Raw genomic sequence first — 20,163 nt, forward strand, 5'->3', positions numbered from 1 at the left:
ATATATATATATATATATATATATATATATCATCATCATCATTTACAGCCATTCGCCATCCACTGCTGGATGAAGGCCTCTCCAACACGCTTCCACTCGTCTCTGTTTTGCGCAACACTCATCCATCTCATTCCGCACATTTTCCTAATTTCGTTCACCCATCTTCCTTGCGGTCTTCCTTTTACTCTTTTGCCTTCTCTCGGGTACCATTCAAGCACTTCTTTTGTCCACCTTTCGTCCATCCTCCTAGCTACGTGACCCGCCCATTGCCATTTCAATCTCTTCACTCTATCCACTATGTCCACTACCCTTGTCATATTTCTCACCCACGTGTTCCGCTTCCTGTCTTTCCTCGTTATGCCAAGCATACAGCGTTCCATACTTCTTTGAGTGCATTGGATTTTATTTTGCATCTTGGCGTTCAGTGTCCAAGTTTCACATCCATACGTCATCACTGGCAAAACGCATTGATCAAAGATCCTTTTCTTCAGGCAGAGTGGCATTTTTGATTTAAAAACAGCATTCATCCGTCCAAATGCACTCCACCCCAATTTCATACGTCTCTTTATCTCTTCATTTTTACTACCAGACATGTCAATTATTTGACCTAAATATAAATAATTATTTACTACTTCTACTGGTTTATCATCTAAGGGGATGCTATCAGGCATGCAATAACTATTGAACATTAGTTTAGTCTTATCTACGTTAATTTTTAATCCTACTTTTCTACTTTCCCTGTCCAGCTGTGTTAGTCTGATAAGTAGGTCAGCTGAATCACGAGCTACTAAAACTATATCGTCTGCGAACCGAAGGTGACTCAAAAAGCGACCATTGATGCTTACTCCGGCTGTATCCCAATCCAATTTCCTGAAAACTCCCTCAAGCACCGCATTGAATAACTTGGGCGAGATTGTATCTCCTTGTCTTACTCCTTTTCCTATGCTAAATCTATCTGTACCTGAAAAAATTTTAACTGAAGCTGTGGCATTCTTATATATTGTAGCTAACAGTCCCACATAGGGTTCCGGCACTCCCTGTGTTTTTAGAGCGTTAAGTACTGCATTATGACTAACTGTATCGAAGGCTTTCTCATAATCGACGAAACCTAGGCACAGTGGCCGTTGATATTCGTTGGCGCGCTCGATTAGTTCGCCAACTACTTGGAGGTGGTCCATTGTGCTGAAATTTGCCCTAAACCCTGCCTGCTCTATAGGTTGGTTCTCGTCGAGGATATTCTTCAGCCTTTCTGTAATAACCTTCGTGAAGAGCTTGTAGACCGCTGAAAGTAGACTAATGGGTCGGTAGTTCTTGATATCGCTTTTGTCGCCTTTTTTGTGTATTAAAATGATAGTTGCGTTATTCCATCCTTCTGGTATAGCTTGGTTCTGGATGCATTTGCTGAAAAGCCTAGCTAAGATATTAATTAGGGGGGGGCCGCCACATTTTAGTAAGTCGATGGGAATATTATCTTCCCCTGGGGTTTTACCATTCTTTGCAGTTTTTAGCGCGGCCTCTACTTCGCTAGGCAATACTGCAGGAACCCTTTGGCCGTGTGTCGATTCCAGAGTGGGGAATTGGCCGTTGTCGTTCTCGTATAGTTTTGCATAGAACGTGTAAACTCTGTCTATGATTTCTTCTCTATTCCTAATTATTACTCCGCTCTCTGATCTGATTGCGATCATTTGGTTTTTGCCTAAGAAAAGATCCTGTTTGCACTTTTTCAGGCTACGGTTATTCTTAATGGTATTTTCTATTAGCTTGCTGTTAAAATCCCTGACATCCCTGACTATTCTCTTCTTAATTTCCTTATTTACTAGATTGTATTCTTGCTTATTATTATCCCTATCTAAATTCCTTTTATGCTTAATTAGGTTTTTTGTTTCCGCTGAAATTTTGCTTAATTTAATCTGTTTCCTGAAACCACCTAATTTCTTACCTGTTGAGGTTAGAACCGAACTAATTACAGTGTTCAATTCCTCGATGTCTGCTTCTGGGTTTAATTTCCCGTATCGATTTCCAAGTTCGAGTTCGAATTCCTTTTTCCTAGACCTTAGTTGAGCGAAATCTGGAGAGTTACTGCATCCTTTTATTAATTTCCTACGTTCGCAATTTATATTAATGGCCATCTTGGCACGGACTAATCTGTGATCGCTGCCTATATCTACTTTACTTAAAACACTAACGTCTTTAACGGAGTGCAGGGCATTTGTTAGGATGAAATCGATCTCGTTTCTGTCTCCTTTAGGACTCTCCCAAGTCCACTTATTGTTGGTGTTTTTCCTGAAAAATGAATTAGTGATGAAGAGCCTGTTGTGTTCTGCGAATTCTATGAGGCGATCGCCTCTGTCGTTTCTTTGGCCGGTACCAAAATTGCCTACTGCTCTTTCTGTGTTTGCCTTTTGTCCTATTTTTGCGTTAAAGTCGCCCATGATTATTTTAAAGTGGTGGCGGCTATTATCGTATGCGCCCTGTAGTTTTTCGTAGAAGTCTTCTATTTCCTCGTCTGGGTGGCTAGATGTGGGGGCGTACACTTGGAAGATTTGACAAGTGTACCTGCTCGAGATTCTTAATACTACATAGCATATACGTTCCGATATGTCGTTTATTTCTATAATATTTCTTTCTATTCTCTTATTGATAAGAAACCCTACTCCTCCTATTCTACCATTTGGTAGCCCTCTCCAGTAGAGACAGTTACCACTTTTTAGGATTATTTGGTTTTCCTGTTTTCGTCTTACTTCGCTAAGTCCTACTAAATCCCATTTGATACTTTCTAGTTCATTCTCTAATGCAAGCACACTTCCTTCACTCGATAACGTTCTTACATTGTACGTGGCTAAATACAGGTTTCTATTAGCTAAGCTATCATCCATCGTCACTCTTACCTTGTTGGAGGTTTGGATATTATTTTTCTCGCATTTATCCAAGATGTGTTGAGAAAAAGGCGGTACTTGAGAGAGATTTCCATTCAAGGAGTGAGTTCTTACCGCCATAAACTCTTCTCTGTGGTCAGCTTTGACATATAGTCATCCTAGGTATCACTTGGATCACTTATGAGTTATTACATGCCATTTAACAGGGTTACTTTGTAAGTGAAAGTAGTTAGTTATGATAATAATAGATTAGCAATTGTTATACTACTTTTTTACAGATCTTTATCGTGAGACGCCTCTTTGGAGACAACGGATTTATATATGTGAGTGCGGTTTGCAATTTAATATTTTAATAATAACTTTAGTAAAGTATATAAAATTACACGAATTACTTTAATATAATTTAAATATGAAAAAGAACTGATAGACAGTTGGGAAACACCGTTTCTGTTTGCTATTATTCTATTAAGTAAAGTTCGTTAAAGATTTTTGGCTGGAAGCAATTATGTGGAAGATTTATTGCTTCTGTGGGACCGACTTGGCTGGCGAAGGACCCTTTTTTTGTATTCAGGTAGGGAGATGTATCTCGTTTGACACCGATTTGACACAAAAATTTGCACAAAATTTTTCGAAATAGCTGATATAAAACCGCTTTTTACGACCGATTTGCTGTTTATTTTTACACTTAAATTATACTAGGATGCAATTAGTAAAATAAGTGATTAGATGGTTAAGTTAAATTTCGTGCAATAGCCGGGTTTAAGCGAGTAATAGCGGGAGGAACGCAGAAGCACGTCCTCCTCACATGACACGAAAGACCGAACTCCCATATATATATATATATATATATATATATATATATATATATATATATTTACTTCATTTCATTCAGTAGCAAAAATTCTCATAAGAAAATGTAATAAAAGCGTCCAAATAGTCGACCGGTGAACTTTCGCCATTTCACGAATTCGAAAAATTGAGACACGCAATTCGTCACACAAAATCAACGATCCATCCGATGGAATCCAATAATAATTAAATCACTATCACTTCTGCTTATTTATCTCAATTTGTCTGAATAAATCACCGTTCCCGAGAGGTGCAATAACCTCGAGACGCGTTAACGTAATCTAATATGATGGAACACGATGTGCGACATAACTTTTGTGCCATAGTAAAAGTTAATTTTTGTATTGTAATTTAAATAAGTGGATGACGACTGTTTCTGGTTAAAAGCACAAAGTACATAATTTCGATAAATTATGTTTATTTTTTTCATCAGTGTTTCTTTTTTCCCCTTCGTATGTTTTTTCCATTGCTATTTTCCTCTCGCCAGTATCTGACATTTTCCCCCTTTTTCTCATCATTTGAGCCATGATGTAAATAAAAAAACACACGTTTCCTTTATTATCGAGCAACTACAACACACGCAGTTAGATTTTTATTATATAACGAGCTGTATCCGGCGTAATCCGATGCTCCTCCGCTATTTATTATTTAATACCGATTTTATAAACTACCTATCAACCGTAAATACAATAAAATAATTAAGATATTTTTAGATTGTGTACATGTCGATGGTTTAGTGCACAGATATTGTATGTCCATTTTTGAATTTGTATCGATTTTAAATTTGTAGATGCTGAAATAATTTAGGTTTGTCGTTTTAATGCGATTTATGTATATATGTATATAAATTACACTTACTAGCAGAATGGCTCGGTGGTTTGCGTTGATACTAAGCACCGAGAAGTCGCCGGGTTCGATCCCGTGAGCTGACCGCGATTGAAAAGAATTTATTCTGAGTACAATATTAATGCTGCTTGTATGATTGGATATTTGTGACTCCAAGTCGATCGTTTTCTATCAAAGTTCCTTCATTAAATTGACAAAACCATTCTACCCACTCTGTCATCACTATTTGAATGTGATTTCAAAAATGTATTGTCTTGCTAATTTTCTTATGTATAGTATTTGAATTATGCTTATATATCTGGTCATAATGACGCGTTATAGTATTCTACATATATAATGTCACTTTGACTAATACACATGTAAATAAATAAATAAATATGTACATTTGTACATTTTATTATATACATACAAATATATGTGTAATGATATAAATATGTATTATGTAGTTGAGACACTTTTTCAATTTACGAACATTAGTTTTTCATTCTGAAGCACTATAAAGCCTTGGTTTTCCGCTCGATAGAACATTTTTACTGTTTGCTCAATCAAGCGTGGGTTATTAAGACATATGTCACTCACATAAACTGCCACTACAAGACCATCAAGTCAATCGATATATTATGAAATAAACTGTAGATTTTTTTATAAAAAAAAAATATCGACCAAACGTGAAAATTAATTTGGAAGTATTCTGTCGAATTATTGAAGTCGTATAACAAACGGTAGGTACACGTGATCGAGACATCTTTTCGGATGAATAATAAGAGAAATTACACTATTTTCACTTATACGAAAGCGTTAACGGATGATCGGCCAAGCAATTTATGAAGCGAAGCGTTAACTTGAAATTAAGACGTCCGATAGGATTTTAATATTAAATATTGAAATCAAAAATGGCATCTGAATAAATATACAAGACAAATGACAACGGTGTTGGCATATGCATCATTCCAACCAACGAATGGCTCTTTGGTAACGTCGCTATCGCAATGCACCAAATTGCACCTCGAGGAATAAATCAATAGAACCGATGTGAATGCAACAAATGACGCATAAAATGCAATTGGTCTATCTATTGGTCTCATCGAATTCAATGTAATTGATTTGTTGATGTGTTCGACGCATTGCATACAATAGTTCATACAATAAATCATCATGTAATATACGATGTTTTCACCTCGTTTTTTAAATCATATTTAGCAGGTTTTAAATTCACAATGGAATCGTTTTAGCACTCAATAATTGTGATTATCTTAGTACCTACATACATATATATTTATGGAAAATTTTCTATGGACGAAATTACGCCCCTTATACTAACTAGTACCAATCGTGATATAAAATACGATTTCATAAGATAAAAACGTGTACGAGTAAATTTGCCTCACAACTTAAGATAGTGAGTATGCAACTAAAGAGTTTTGAACAAGAGGTTTTTTTTTATTTAAACATCGCTTCCGAAATGTGAATGTAAATTTACCTATGTATACATATGTACACGCATCACAGTTTACATAAACAGCCACTATCAACATTTTTATATTTCATTAAAAGAATATTTCAATAATAGCTAGTCGTTAGTTTAAATATAATATATTAGATAAATGCTAAGTACACATGTACATGTGTTTTATGATTGTATATATGATTCAATACATCATACATCAATTGAAACCAAATGATACAGATAAGCGTAACATTATTATCTAATATTGCCATTTTAAAACACTCCCTTTTGCATTCAAGATTTAATGAACTAAAAACAAATTTATGTATAACAAACATCATATGTACATACATTGCAACACAAGATAATGAAGAATCTTATAACCTTTTACATAGTAAAGATGGGAAGTTTTAACATAAGTAAGACAATTTTATCATAGTTCTGTTTGAGTACAAATTATTTGAAAGATAATGGGATAAAAAAATTTATCTTGCATATTGTTTATGCCGATGGTTCGTCACCACAACCTCCGGTGGTTTTGTGTGCTTGTGCAATGGGATTTCAACAATATGTAGATGAAACTAACCTTGGTCTCGTTACGGACAAATTGTCCACAATCGCTATATGGTACAGCGCTAATTCCATTGTCAACACTAATAAAGACCACCAGATAAAGAGAAATATTCATACGCGATGCTGGCTTCGTAATTAATACACTTTTACAGACATTACAAATGATTAAATTGGAAATAGATTTAATTTACACTGCACATGCACCTATGTATGTGCATAAATACGTAAGACTGCATTATTGAACGGTCCGGAGGCTGTTGGGTCAGATCCCCGATTCCATCAATGAATATTTCCGTGCTAACTTTTCATGTCAACAGCACAACGAGCACGAATTTCAATATGCGCCTAAATGTAATAGTACAAAGTACACAACGGAAAATTTACTTATTTAGCGTACAACCTTCGGTGCTTCATATTGGTTCAACACGAACAAATGTAAAATTTATAGTTATCGCGGGTTGAAAAAAATTCTGATCGAAATTCCGACGCAGACTCGTGTGTCGTATATTACAATTCCCATGTGTTCTGTGTGGTCTTTTTCGTGTTTTATAAAAACGCAAACGACAAGTACCTTATACAAATTTGACAGCGACAATATAAAAAGTAAGTGTGTACACAAAATAAGCGACACGTTTAATTTTCAGCTTCAGTCAACGCGTATGTTGTTTTTAGCGGGGTTGAAAGCCCCTGACATGCATTGCAGCAACTTGGCGTAACTTTCACGAACCCGCATTGGAATTAATCCAGTCCAATTTCGTCTCTGTGCCCACATTATTTTCATCAGCTGGAAATTAGCACTTCTAACATCAATTCATTGAAAATGCTATTATTTCAAAAAATCATAACACATAAAAGTAATCTATCTATCTATCTATATTGTATATAAAAATCAATGTTTGTCTGTCACGTATGCGTTCCTATACCATTCAACCGATTATGATGAAACTTACAACATGAGTTATTGTGTGCATGTCCGCGATGGTTTCTTTAAAACAAAATCGCCGAAAAATGGAATTGCAATTGCAAGTCGCCACCTGCATTGTTAGGGTAAAATAAACAAACAATTGAATACTTTCAAATTATCATTACTGTAATTTAATTTGATTATTACGTATTAATTTGAAACTGAAACATTCACTTATCGAAACACATCGAGAAACGGGGACGGGAACGGGAACACGAACGGGATCGGAAATTGCATGCGTTATCGTGACAACGCATGCTGGGTCCAGCTAGTATCATATTAAAACACTTTTTAAGTTGAAGGCATTTCATTTAAACAAACCTACTTTACGTTTCACATTAAGAGGTCTTTTTTATATCTCTTATTCATCTCTTGACTATTGGAAAACACAACATACATATTATAACAATACAAAAGGGTTGAATTTTGGTTAATTGACACTGTAGCTTCTTTCACATTCGCTAACGATTCAAAGTATTTGTAAATATATACGTTTTTTAGGGAAGAGTCAATTCAAATTTCGAAAGAGTAATGTAGGCACATATTATGTATATTTTCATCGGATATATGTATGTGTATATTTATTTTTGCAAAATTTCAAATAACAGAGTAAGTGGGTCAAAATTGATTGCAAAAGTCCACATATGTACATACAACATCGTCAAGCTAAATAAACCCATATAAAAAATAAAACATTTAAGCTTCGGCATAGCTTACTAGCTAGGTTACTAATTAATTGCTTACTAGTCGAAGGATTGTGGGTTTAAATTCCTACCGGTTGTTGCTGTCAATAACTGTACATTAGTTGATTTTTGTCTAATCATAAGTATTGAGATAGTTCCATTCAAAATTTGGCTTCATCAACAATTCAACCTGCCCATTAAAATCATAATCTATTCTCACAATTCAATATTTCCGCTCCAAATGAGAAACAATCAAAGATAATAACTTTTCTCAAGAAAACTTCTATAAATGTCAAATAGTACAAATTTGATATGGTAAAGTCCGAAATCAAGTATGCGTTATTTTATTTATCGATTATACATATATTTATGTTGAAATTTTCAACAAATTAGGTTAACTTTAATACGATGGCATATTGTATGTGTACGAAGAATGTAATTTAAAAAATTCCAGCTATTATACCTATACATATACACATAGTTCATGTTGTCCCTTTTATTTACATAAAAGGTTCTCCGTAAACTTTTCCAATTGATTCATATTAAAACACTTTCCCAAGTGGTTTAATATAAAGTTGTTTTTTATTAAAGCGGCGTTGTACAGTATACGTAGATTAAAAGCGATGTGAATATTTACAAACAGGAAAAAATACACTCGTTTAAACATAAATATACCGAGTTGGATTGTTTTATTTTTTAAATAGATTTAGTTTTTCAATTCAATTGTTGTTATTTTTATTTAAAGTTGAAAATTAACTTCTTTTATTTTTGGCAACAGTTTAAAGTTTAGTCCAGGAATGTACAAACTTGTAAACGAGCCAAATTCTACCGAATCAATATCGCGATGCAATGTGAGCTGTCTTCAAAAACAGTGGTCTTAAATCGGAGACTGGTATATTGACCCACCAAAAATTTTCGTCAAATTTAGGTCATACTGAAACTGAAACTATATTAGCAAACAAGTAACTTCACTAGTTTAAATAATTTTTTAAATCTTTTAATTTCAATATGTACCGATTTGCATACGATACAGTAACTGTATATATGTACATATGTATTTACAAATGTAGGGAGTGTTTGCATATTCCCAGGGGTTCACCGTTGAAATATATCCATCATTCATTATCTAAATTTCCGCCTACTTCCGACGAATTGATATTTAGCAAAGAATCACCATGACTGACTCATACATAATACATATGTATATATGTATGCAATATTCACTTTAATATCCAAAATAAAAATTAAACTTTCATTCAATATTGGAAGAATATTATTATCTGAGATGGTTTCGACCCTCGTAGATATTATATACATACATATGTATTACATTATATTTACTGAGTCAATTTTAAGTCGTCCGCAAATATTGTTTCAGGGCACAGTGGATGTTCGAAATTGACAATTTCACTCTCGGGACTATACTACAAATATTATGTATATGTGACAGAAATATAATAAAGGCGGTATACTCTAAATTTCAATATTATTTTTGTTTCAGGAGAGAGGTCCTTTGGATAATATGAGATCCCTAGAACATTATTTGACTGATATCATGCGAGCGGGAGACACGCCAGATCACCAAATAAAAGGTACGTTATCAATGATAGAACGGTTATATTTAAAAATGGCATTATCGAAAGAGTTCAATGGAAATTGTAAGTAATGTTATTAAAGGATTAATATTATATTATCAATTGACTGTTGAAAAATATATATGTGCAACGTGTTTTCATACAATCAACTGTTATCTGAATGTTTTTACTTCATAAATGCATAAACAAAAAAGAGTTGATATCGACTTCCGTGATTAACACCTTTCCTCAAATCAGTATTTTGCAAGAAAAACAATTCAAATGTTTTATAAATTAGCAAACACATAATTCATAGAAACACATGACCAATTCTTTTCTATAATATATTTTAGACGTCTTTTTTTGTCAATGTTGTGATTTTTTCTTATAACATGTGTATACGTATGTATATATTTTGATTAAATATGTAAGTATTGATTTTCAATGAACTTCCCACAACATTTTCAATCATATACATATATTTAACGCTTAAATTTCAATTTAAAAATTTAAACCAGAAGTCTCTTATTATAGAATTGGTGTTACACAGAATTATGTACCTTTCTTTTCCGGAAAAAGTTTGTAATTCTTCGCGGAAATGAATGTAAAATTTCTAACGTTGCCTTGAAAACCGTTAATTATTCAACAATTTATCATAATTTTTTAACAATCAGTCCATGTTTTATGTAAATCTATAGACTTTCAATCAATCTTTAAATGACAAATAAATAAGATCAAACATATAGTTTTATATCTATAAAAATATGAATATGGCACTAAGAATACAATACTATTCGAAGCGAAATATAGTGTTTTTTAACTCTTGTATACTTTTCAGTATATGCGAATATTAATTAGTTCATGAATACTACCTTTGAAATTATTGTAATCTACTTTCTGCTTTTATTAGTAAAAATGATTTGGTATTGAAAAGTTACCAAATTCCATTAATAAAAGTATATAGTGTCAAGCTTTCGAACTATATTGAAATTTTGATTCGGAATGAATTGGACTAGATGATAAAAAAGGGACTTTCCAATTGAATGTAAAATTACAAGGGCTAAATTTTAGCTTTATTCTATGTATTTAATAGTAGAAGGAACATTACAGTCGTTAATAGCTTGGATTTTAAAATTGAAAATTACCCCATAAAATTACTTATACATAGCGCTTCTCTTATGTACAAACTGAAAAATATGCATATTTTATTTTTACAAACCTCCTTTACGTTTCACATTAAGACGTCTTTTTTATATCTACATATGCATATTTTATTTTACATATGTAGATACATATGTAAAATAAATGCGTCATCCTAGACAATTAATTACAAACATTGCAGCATTTTTATTACATAAATCGCTGTATTTCACTGAAAACCACAAAATTAACAATTAATTAATACATAGAGACATCTATTGATTTATACTTGTACATAATTTTTTTACATATCTTACATACATCAAATTCAGGTATTTGTGACATAGCGAGTAGAATGCTTTTTGCCAATTTGATGGAGGAACCGTTTCAACAATGAAATCAGATAAATTGGCACACTCTGATAAGAAACGATCGACTTGGAGTCACAATTTTGTCATAAGTCTGACCAGCAGTATTAAATATTAGCACGGGATCGAACCCGGTAATCTCTCAGAGCAACCAACGAGCCATACTGCTGGCAATGTATATGTATGTTATTTAAATTCAATTGGCCAGAGATTGCGATTTGCGTTTCCCCCTAATACAGCGGTTTCCAAACTGGGAGGCGCCAAAACTTTTTAATAAAAAAATAATTTTCATACCATAATATCTACAAATAAATAAAACTTCATATCGTAGCTTAACAGTAAAAATTCAATGCATAAATGTTTATTTTTATTTTTCTTTCATTTTTATATATACATTTAATTCCTATAAAAAATTATCCGGAGAAGAAGATTTTAAAAATTGCGCCTTTGCAAACGCTCTATTTTAGCTAAAGATGCCCATTTAATTGCATATGTTCGATATGTCGCGGATAATAATATATTAGAAGATATATTATTTTGCAAACACATTCTTGGGAAGACCACATCCATTGAAATTTTTAATATAATAGACGGTTTTGTTGAAGAAAACGACATAAAGTGAAATAATTGCGTTGTGAACGACATAAAATAATAATTGGACTGTGTACCGACGGAGCTCACTCAATGTCCGGACACAAAGCAGGTCTTAAAGCATTGATCAAAAAGAAAGCACCACATGCTATCTGGACACACTGTATGATTCTCAGAGCAGCTCTATTGTCAAAAAATATGAGCGAGGAACTGAACAGCATTTTTACAAAAGTTATAAAAATTATAAACTACATTAAGAATAGTCCTTTGAGAGCAAAGCTGTGTGCTGATATGGAAGCCAATTATACCTCACTTTTGTATTATTGTGAAGTTCGCTGGCTATCTCGTGCAAAAATGATTCTAAAGGGTGTTTGAACTCAAAGAAGAAATAGCAACCTTTCTCGAAGAAAACCATCATGAAGAGGCACATTTGTGGACGAACGATAATTTTATTGTTAAACTTGCCTATTTGGTTGAAATTTTTGGAAAATTGAGCGGTTTAAATAATTCAATGCAGGGATAACAAATACACCCACTTGTTCAAAAAGACAAAGAAAAGCTTTCATTAAAAAATTAAAGTTATGGAAATCAAATTTACAAAAGAATGGGTTGGATAGGTTTTCACTTTCCAAAGATTTCTGGGCCACAGCCAATATTGAAGCAAGTAAAAATATTTTTACCGACCACTTGGATGTTTTAGTGCTGCATTTTTCCAATTATTTCAAAGACCTTGATTTCTCAAAGTTTTTGTGGATACAGAATCCATTTAACTACAATGAAGAAGACGAATTCGAGCTGACAGCCATCGAAAAATAAAAATTGATAGAATTATCATGCGATAGCTCACTAAAACAAAAGTTTCAAAATGAAACCATAATTAAATTTTGGATGAATTCTAGTGGAGAGTATGAATCTTTGTATTGCAAAGAAATGCAAGTGCTGCTACCGTTCGTAACGTCTTATTTATGCGAAACGGGCTTTTCGGCACTAGCTGCAATGAAAACCAAATATCGAGCCAGGTTAATAGTCGAAAAGGAGTTACGAGTGGCACTCTCCATATTGCCCCCGAGATTCGATAAACTTTGTGCCAATAAACAACAACATCCTTCGCATTCAATTTTGATGTGCTAGATGTAGTTGAATTAGTAATTTAATATAAAAATAAATATATGTACGTGTTCGGATAAATTTATGTTATAGCAAAATTTTTTTATTATTCTGTCTATTGTAGAGTTCAGTATTTTATTTTTAAATAAAGGTTTATTATTTAAAACGTGTCTATATTATTATATCTATTAAAAAATAAAAGGTAGGGAGGCGCGGAAAAAAAAATTTTTTTTAGGGAGGCGTAGTAGCATAAAGTTTGGAAACCGCTGCCCTAATAGACGTCGAAAAATCAAATAAAAACTACGGGAAAACCTCGAACCCATCGGGAAACTCCACTCTTTGCAACCCTTCAGACTTCCGATTTTCTAAATTGAAGTCCCGATTCAATCTGTATCGTACGCACATATGTATCTACACGAATTTTGTCTCGGAAAATGTAACATTTCCGACAGGGGGAGTGTACTCGTCTATGACCGGAGATGGAAAGAGCAATCGGAAAAGCGTTGCCAACCTTCGCCATTACGGTCGATTTATTCGACAGCTGCCGCCGAAACGCATCGGAAGCGGATAATTTTTCGTGAGAGCCCGCCGTCGAAAATGCGCCATCCGGCTCTGGCGGTCCAACTAGACTCTGCGGCGATTCAATTGAGCCGCAGATTATTTTTAATCGCGCTGCGAGTGGCAACACCGCCTCCCCCTACCGGCAGTGGCGCGTGATAACATTAACGAACGACTATTTTGGTCCAAACAAGTGACATTCGAGTCAGTGGCGTGCGGGCGCTCGGTGCGGTCGACGTCGGCGAATGTGCATATAAACGCCCGTCCTACGAGAAATTTTGCGCAATCGATTAAACGAGCCAAAATACGCTCGAAAAAGTAAAAAGTAATTAATCGACGCACTCCACTGGCGAAACGCATCGTCGGACGTCAGCTGTTCGATTTTGTCATCGTCCCAATTCAAAATAGCCCAATTATAACGATTTGTCAAACAAAAATAAACATCGCTGCTTCAGTTTGAACTTCGCGCCGCTCGAGTAGGACAGTACAAGTCGTGTTCGCCGAGTTCAATTGTTTTATTAATTCTAATTTTCAAATAAATTGTATTTATAAAAAGTGCATTCGCGGTTCACACGCTCGGTATAAGAAAGTGGAGCTAATCAGTTTTATTTTTATTTTTTCGGAAAGCGTATTGGGTTTTCTTCTATTAAATGCTGTAAAATGATGATCGATCATGCTTTCACTTTATCGTGTTGTAAAAAAGTTGTGATTCTGTGATTTCAGCGTCGTGAAAAAAAATTTCGTTGTCGTAAGCGTTGAATTCAGTGAATGTGGTCTTTTTTTCCCTTCTTATCTGCTGCATAATGAACGATCGGTGTTAGTAAAATGAACGACACATCGGTACTCGGTAAGTTGGCAGTAAAAAAAAACATATTTTTGACTAACGTCATCAAAATTGCATGACCAAATTTCGTTTGGAATTATTTTATCCTACTGTTTTTACCCGGCTTCGCTCGGTGTTTGCAATATAAACCGCTTAAACATGGCCAATCTAATAGTAAACATTTTATGAAATTTATTTGAATAGTTTTATTTTCTTTAAATTTATTTGAATATTCATTTGTTTTTCTACGAACTAACAATAGTTACATACAAAGTCTCTTTCCAAATTATATATTAGATTAGATGTAAATCAAAACGACGATTTCGATCATATTCAATAAGTGTGTACATATGATGACATGTTCGTCCTGCGGAAGAGGCGATTTTTATCATGAATGTTTGAAAAATATTATCAATTTTTAATATCAGAAATGAATGTCGAATTTCCGACATGTCTATGTGTGTGGTTTTAAATTGATAATATACTAGATTTTTTTTTTTGATAGTTGTATGTATATATGTAGGTAAATATCGTTGACATGAAACTTCAGCAACTCTATGTATGATGTCACGATGATTCGAATCGTCGATTAAAAATTTATTACCTGATAAAAATTTACTACTATGAAGTGTGACTTTACATCGGCACTTATCTGTATATAATTAACAGCATATACATACATACATAGGTGCTGTAAGATGATGAATAATTTTTAAGAGTTTTTTGTTGTTGCTTTATTTGCCATTGCATAACATAAATATTTTTTATTTACATGTTTATGCGTACCTCCCGCGTTTTGCGTGTTGAAGAACGTGCCGGGAGATCGACATGCCGAGCATCTGTCTGGAGATATTGTTCCAATCCGAATAGTGCATTTATTTTTCATTTTACATATCTCATGAGCCTGCAACTGCAATTAATTTACGTTGATGATTTTCGCCGGTCAACATCGAGGTTCGTTTCGCTCGATCGGTGCGTTTCGACCACTAGAAACTTCAACTAGTTTATACGGATATCAAAGGCGATTCGCGGGGGCAAAAAAAGAATACCCAATTGGGAATAGAGTCGCTTGAGTACCCCTGGCCGATTTGCACTTTTGTCGTCTGCAAAACGTAATGCGCGGTGCGGTGTGGTGCAATTTCAACGACGTCACAATACAGCACGGTCGGAAAATCACGTCGACGCAATCGAAACCAATTAAATGTGATCATTTAATTTGCGACGCATCACAAGCGTTGCGCAAAGTACGAAGCCGAAGTCACACCTTTCGCACTTGAAAATACACATACATATGTAATTGATGGGTTTGTCGTGCAGACCGTAAAAGAAACGCATACTTGACACATTGACATGCGAACATTTAGCATCTCAATATTAACGTATCGAATTGGTTAACAAGTGCTTGTTCACACTCGTCAGGAGTGCTCAAAGAGTGTATTTTAGGGTAATATACACACGTAGACTTTGGTGACAAACTTCGCTTCGTTCTGCCGATTTTATCTTAGCTTTATATTTATAGCCATATTTGTGGTGGTGTAATCCAATTTCCGTTACAATATAGATTTTTTTACCATATTCAATTTCATTGTAATGATATCTGTAAGTATCTTAGGCAGCGTTTTTACGGATGATGCTCGATGAATTTCTCATCGGGTCCAATTTATCATGATTAACACAAGTTATTTTGAGGGTAATAATAAATGAACAAGTGATCATTCACGATCCATATCTTCCACCAAGGCCCAAGAAAACGCCACTCTCTAACTTGCATTTATCTTTTCTTAAATTGATTCAATTAACAATGATTAAAAAAAAATCCTGGCATGCATACGTTTATTTATGAAGGTTTCTGGATATTTTATATTTTGAAAACACATACTTGGAAACTCACTGGAACACAATACTGCCTATATTTACATATGTACACACATTATATTATCATAGCATCAACGATAAGAAATGTCTCTGAAATGCAAACAAGATAACTACTCAAAAATGAGTCATATAATAACTTTCAGTTATAGTAACATTAGAAATAGCTGTTAAATTTAGCGCCGATTAGACGTGAGAATTATCGATCAAAGGTCATATTAACACAACACGTGTCGGCAACTGCACGTAACCAGCAGTATGAAAAGCATTATTTGGTACATTTTGTATGGACACATTCATGTCAGCGTGACGTATCAATCAAGATCGATTTTCTTTGGCCCCTGTGGAAAAATTCACGTGCAACGTGACGTCATAGTAGCGAGTGCACTAACTAAAAACATTTAAATATTTTCGGAAACGTCATGTTGTCACAATATTGACTCGACGATGAAACTCAAGCAATATTGCGCCGTATCGTCGGGTTCTGAAATATATACATATGTAATCCAATTTTGCCTTGCACTCGGCCAAAACTTATCTGAACCGTGAGGTGCTGGATATAGTATGAATAGAAACTGTCGTTTACGTGAGCTGTTGTGCCGTGCATTAGTCGGGAACTGCTTCTCCTTCTGCTTCTTCTTAGTGTCTTGTCCGCATCCGGATGTTGGCAATCACCTCATCGATTATTTGCAGATATCCGCATAGGTCTTCAGGGATTAGAAACAGTTCTTCGGCGCTCATGTCGATTCACATGCGCATGTTTCGAAGCCAAAACATCTTCTTCCTGCCAATCCATTTTCTTCCTTCTATTTTCCGATGGTTATCAAACCGAGAAATTCGTATTTTGGACCCCGTATCATTTGTCTAAGGTACTCCATCTTTCTCCGCTTTATGACAGAAAGAAGCTCCCTGCCTATCTCTATCATACTGAATTTTTGGTCCATGTGATCTTCAGTATACGTCTGTAGACCCATCCACATCTCAAAAGCTTGGATGCGCAATCATCTGGTCTTCAGAGCCCACGTTTTGCATCCATAGACTAAACGTACCTACATGGCTCTTCACGAATCTCAAACGCATACGAAGATTGAGATGATTGTTTTCAAGCACCGCCTCAAGTTTGATGAACACTGATTTAGTCAACGCGATACGGATTCTCAAGTATTTATCCTGGTCCATTTCTTTATTCAACCAAGTACCCAGGTATTTAAATCTCTTGGACTTCTGGATAGTATGAATATACCTTAATTTGTTGCTTTGATACAAATACGAAATAATGCTCTTAAACATATATACATACATACATACATATAGTATATTGCTTCATTAATTCATTTGATAAATATCATTCGTGGTAATGTTAGATGACACGTGATTGAATGTAATAAATATACTATTTATATTGCTTGAATAGGTTGCTTTTCGATACTCTTGAGTGTCTGTTTGACTGAAAACCACTATTTATATACAAATATATATGCAAGATTTTCTTGTTATAAGATTGTATATCTGACAGATTTACAATGGCTAGATAGGAGAATTTCCCTTTAAAATTGTGTGTTGAAATTGCCACACAATTTATTCGAACGACACGACAGAAACACTTGGACAAATATATGTATATGAACGTGTGTTGGCCAAATTATTTTTTCGTTGTATGTACTTTTTTCCCCACTTCGCATACCTCTAATTGAGCGATTTCAATTTCCACTTTTTTTTAAATCACTTTCCCTGAATGTATGTACATATGTGTATTTGCTTATTTATTTAAATCATTCGAAACGTCGCACAAATATATAAATGAAAATATATTCGTTTTCAAACGGAACGTTTCCTTCGTCGAAATGTCAGTTTTCGAACATTGAACATTATCACACGCCATCGGATCAATAAAAGTGACATTACTATCGATTTCGAATTAATGATAGGAAACAAAAATATTAATAATAATGGGTGACCTTAATTTTCTACGTTGAAATTGTGGTATTTTGCGCACGTACGAGTACACAGTGTGTATTCAATAGTCACGTTGCTCGTTAGTATCGATGTACATACATACATATAATATATGTATGTACATCTAACGATTCCGGAAATAGCATCCGCATAAATGTGTGCTTAGTGCGACAAAGCGGATATTAATAGTTTATTAATTTTAAATAATAACTTATCTTTTTGGGTCACATTCTTTGCAGACTTGTACAATGGACATAAAACAATATATTATGCATACATATGTGTATACATAACAACAGCGATGTATCCATTTGCTATTCTATATTTAATTATGGAAGCCATAGATTGCAAAGTTTCCTTCGTTTTAATTATTTATAGTATTTTATTTTTAATAATAATTTTTTGAATATATATTTTATACAAGCATATAAATATTGTAGACAAGACCAAACTGATGTTCATTAACTATTGCATGCCTGATAGCATCACAATAGGTGATAAAATAATAGAATTATTCGATAGTTATTTATATTTAGGACAAATAATAAACATGTCTGCTAGTAATAAAGAAGAATAAAGAGACGCATGAAATTAGGATGGAGTGCATTTGGATGAATAAATGCGATTTTTAAATCAAAAATGCCACTTTGCCTGAAGAAAAAGATCTTCAATCGATCTGTTTTGCCAGTGATGACGTGTCGATGTGAAACTTGGACATTGAACGTATAATGTTGCCACACAAAGTCCAATGCAAGAAGTATGGAACGTTATATGCTTGGCATAACGAGGAAAGACAGGAAATGGGATACGTGGATGAGAAGTATGACAAGAGTAGTGGATATATGTATACAATGGGCGGGCCACGTGGCTAGGTGGACAAAATAAATACTACAATGGTACCCGAGATAATGCAAAAGTGTAAAATGAAAACCGCAGGGAAGATAGGTAGACGAAATTAGGAAAATATGTGGTGTGAGATGGATGAGAGTTGTGCAAAACAGATACGAGTGGAAGAGTGTTGGAGAGGCCTTCATCCAGCAGTGGATGGTGACTGGCTGTAGATGATGATGATGATGATATATACATATTAGAATTCTAAATTATTTTTATTTTTTCTATCAATACTTTATGTACATAACGTATATGAGTAGATACATACATACATACATATAATAAAAATGTACTCATGAGCTATGAACTACATATTAATTCTAAGCTTCCTAATATTGTTAAATAAACTTTTTTTTATTTGCAATGCATAAAATATCTAGATAATAGGCCAATTTTCGCAATAAGTGGAAATACGAATGGAAACAATACGAACTGTCCTTGTGTTGGATTGATCACTAAAAACGGCTGTAATCAACGTTCTGTGTGCCCATTTTCATTGCCAATGCTCATTGTTATTAAAAACATCATCGAACATGTGATGAAGATGCGCAGGAAACTATTGTTCGGTAATTGATAGTTATTATTTTAAACTGCAGTTAAGAATCGCATTACTTCTACGAATGTATTCGATGGCGAAATTTTATTATTATTGCGCAACTTGTCTACAAGGAGTGGATGTTATTAATGATGAATTAGTTAGCATAAATCATATAATTATTGAAAATATCAAGTGGCACATTGATTCAGAATTTTCAAAAAAAGGAAGAATAGAAAGGTGTTGGTTAGACGCTTACGAGCAAACACTGGTAATCGTTTACGGGCCGATGATGATGACTAGGTATAATGATCGATACAAAATTTTCGAATTGAATCCGTCACAAATGAATTTGTGCCGCACGACAACTAGAGTGATGATACTGATTCGGTTTCAATTGCATTGTTGTCGGTTTCAGTATACAATTCTCTGCCACAACTTTAAAATTTATTTGCGGTGAAAGTGAAAATAATTTTTCATTTTCACTTTATATTTATTTCACTTCCCGGT

General features: G+C 34.1%; 1 protein-coding gene across 1 annotated transcript in view; it reads left to right on the forward strand.

Moving 5' to 3' along the window:
• Positions 1-20,163, forward strand: part of orb2 (cytoplasmic polyadenylation element-binding protein orb2) — a 65,488-nt gene that overhangs the window by 21,709 nt on the left and 23,616 nt on the right. Inside the window, exon 2 of the mRNA XM_077427078.1 lies at positions 9,740-9,830. Coding sequence (XP_077283204.1) covers positions 9,740-9,830 — 91 coding nt within the window. The remainder of the gene's footprint in view (positions 1-9,739; positions 9,831-20,163) is intronic.

This window comes from Arctopsyche grandis, chromosome 3 (genome assembly GCF_051622035.1).
Source record: "Arctopsyche grandis isolate Sample6627 chromosome 3, ASM5162203v2, whole genome shotgun sequence".
Classification (NCBI taxonomy): Eukaryota; Metazoa; Arthropoda; class Insecta; order Trichoptera; family Hydropsychidae; genus Arctopsyche; species Arctopsyche grandis.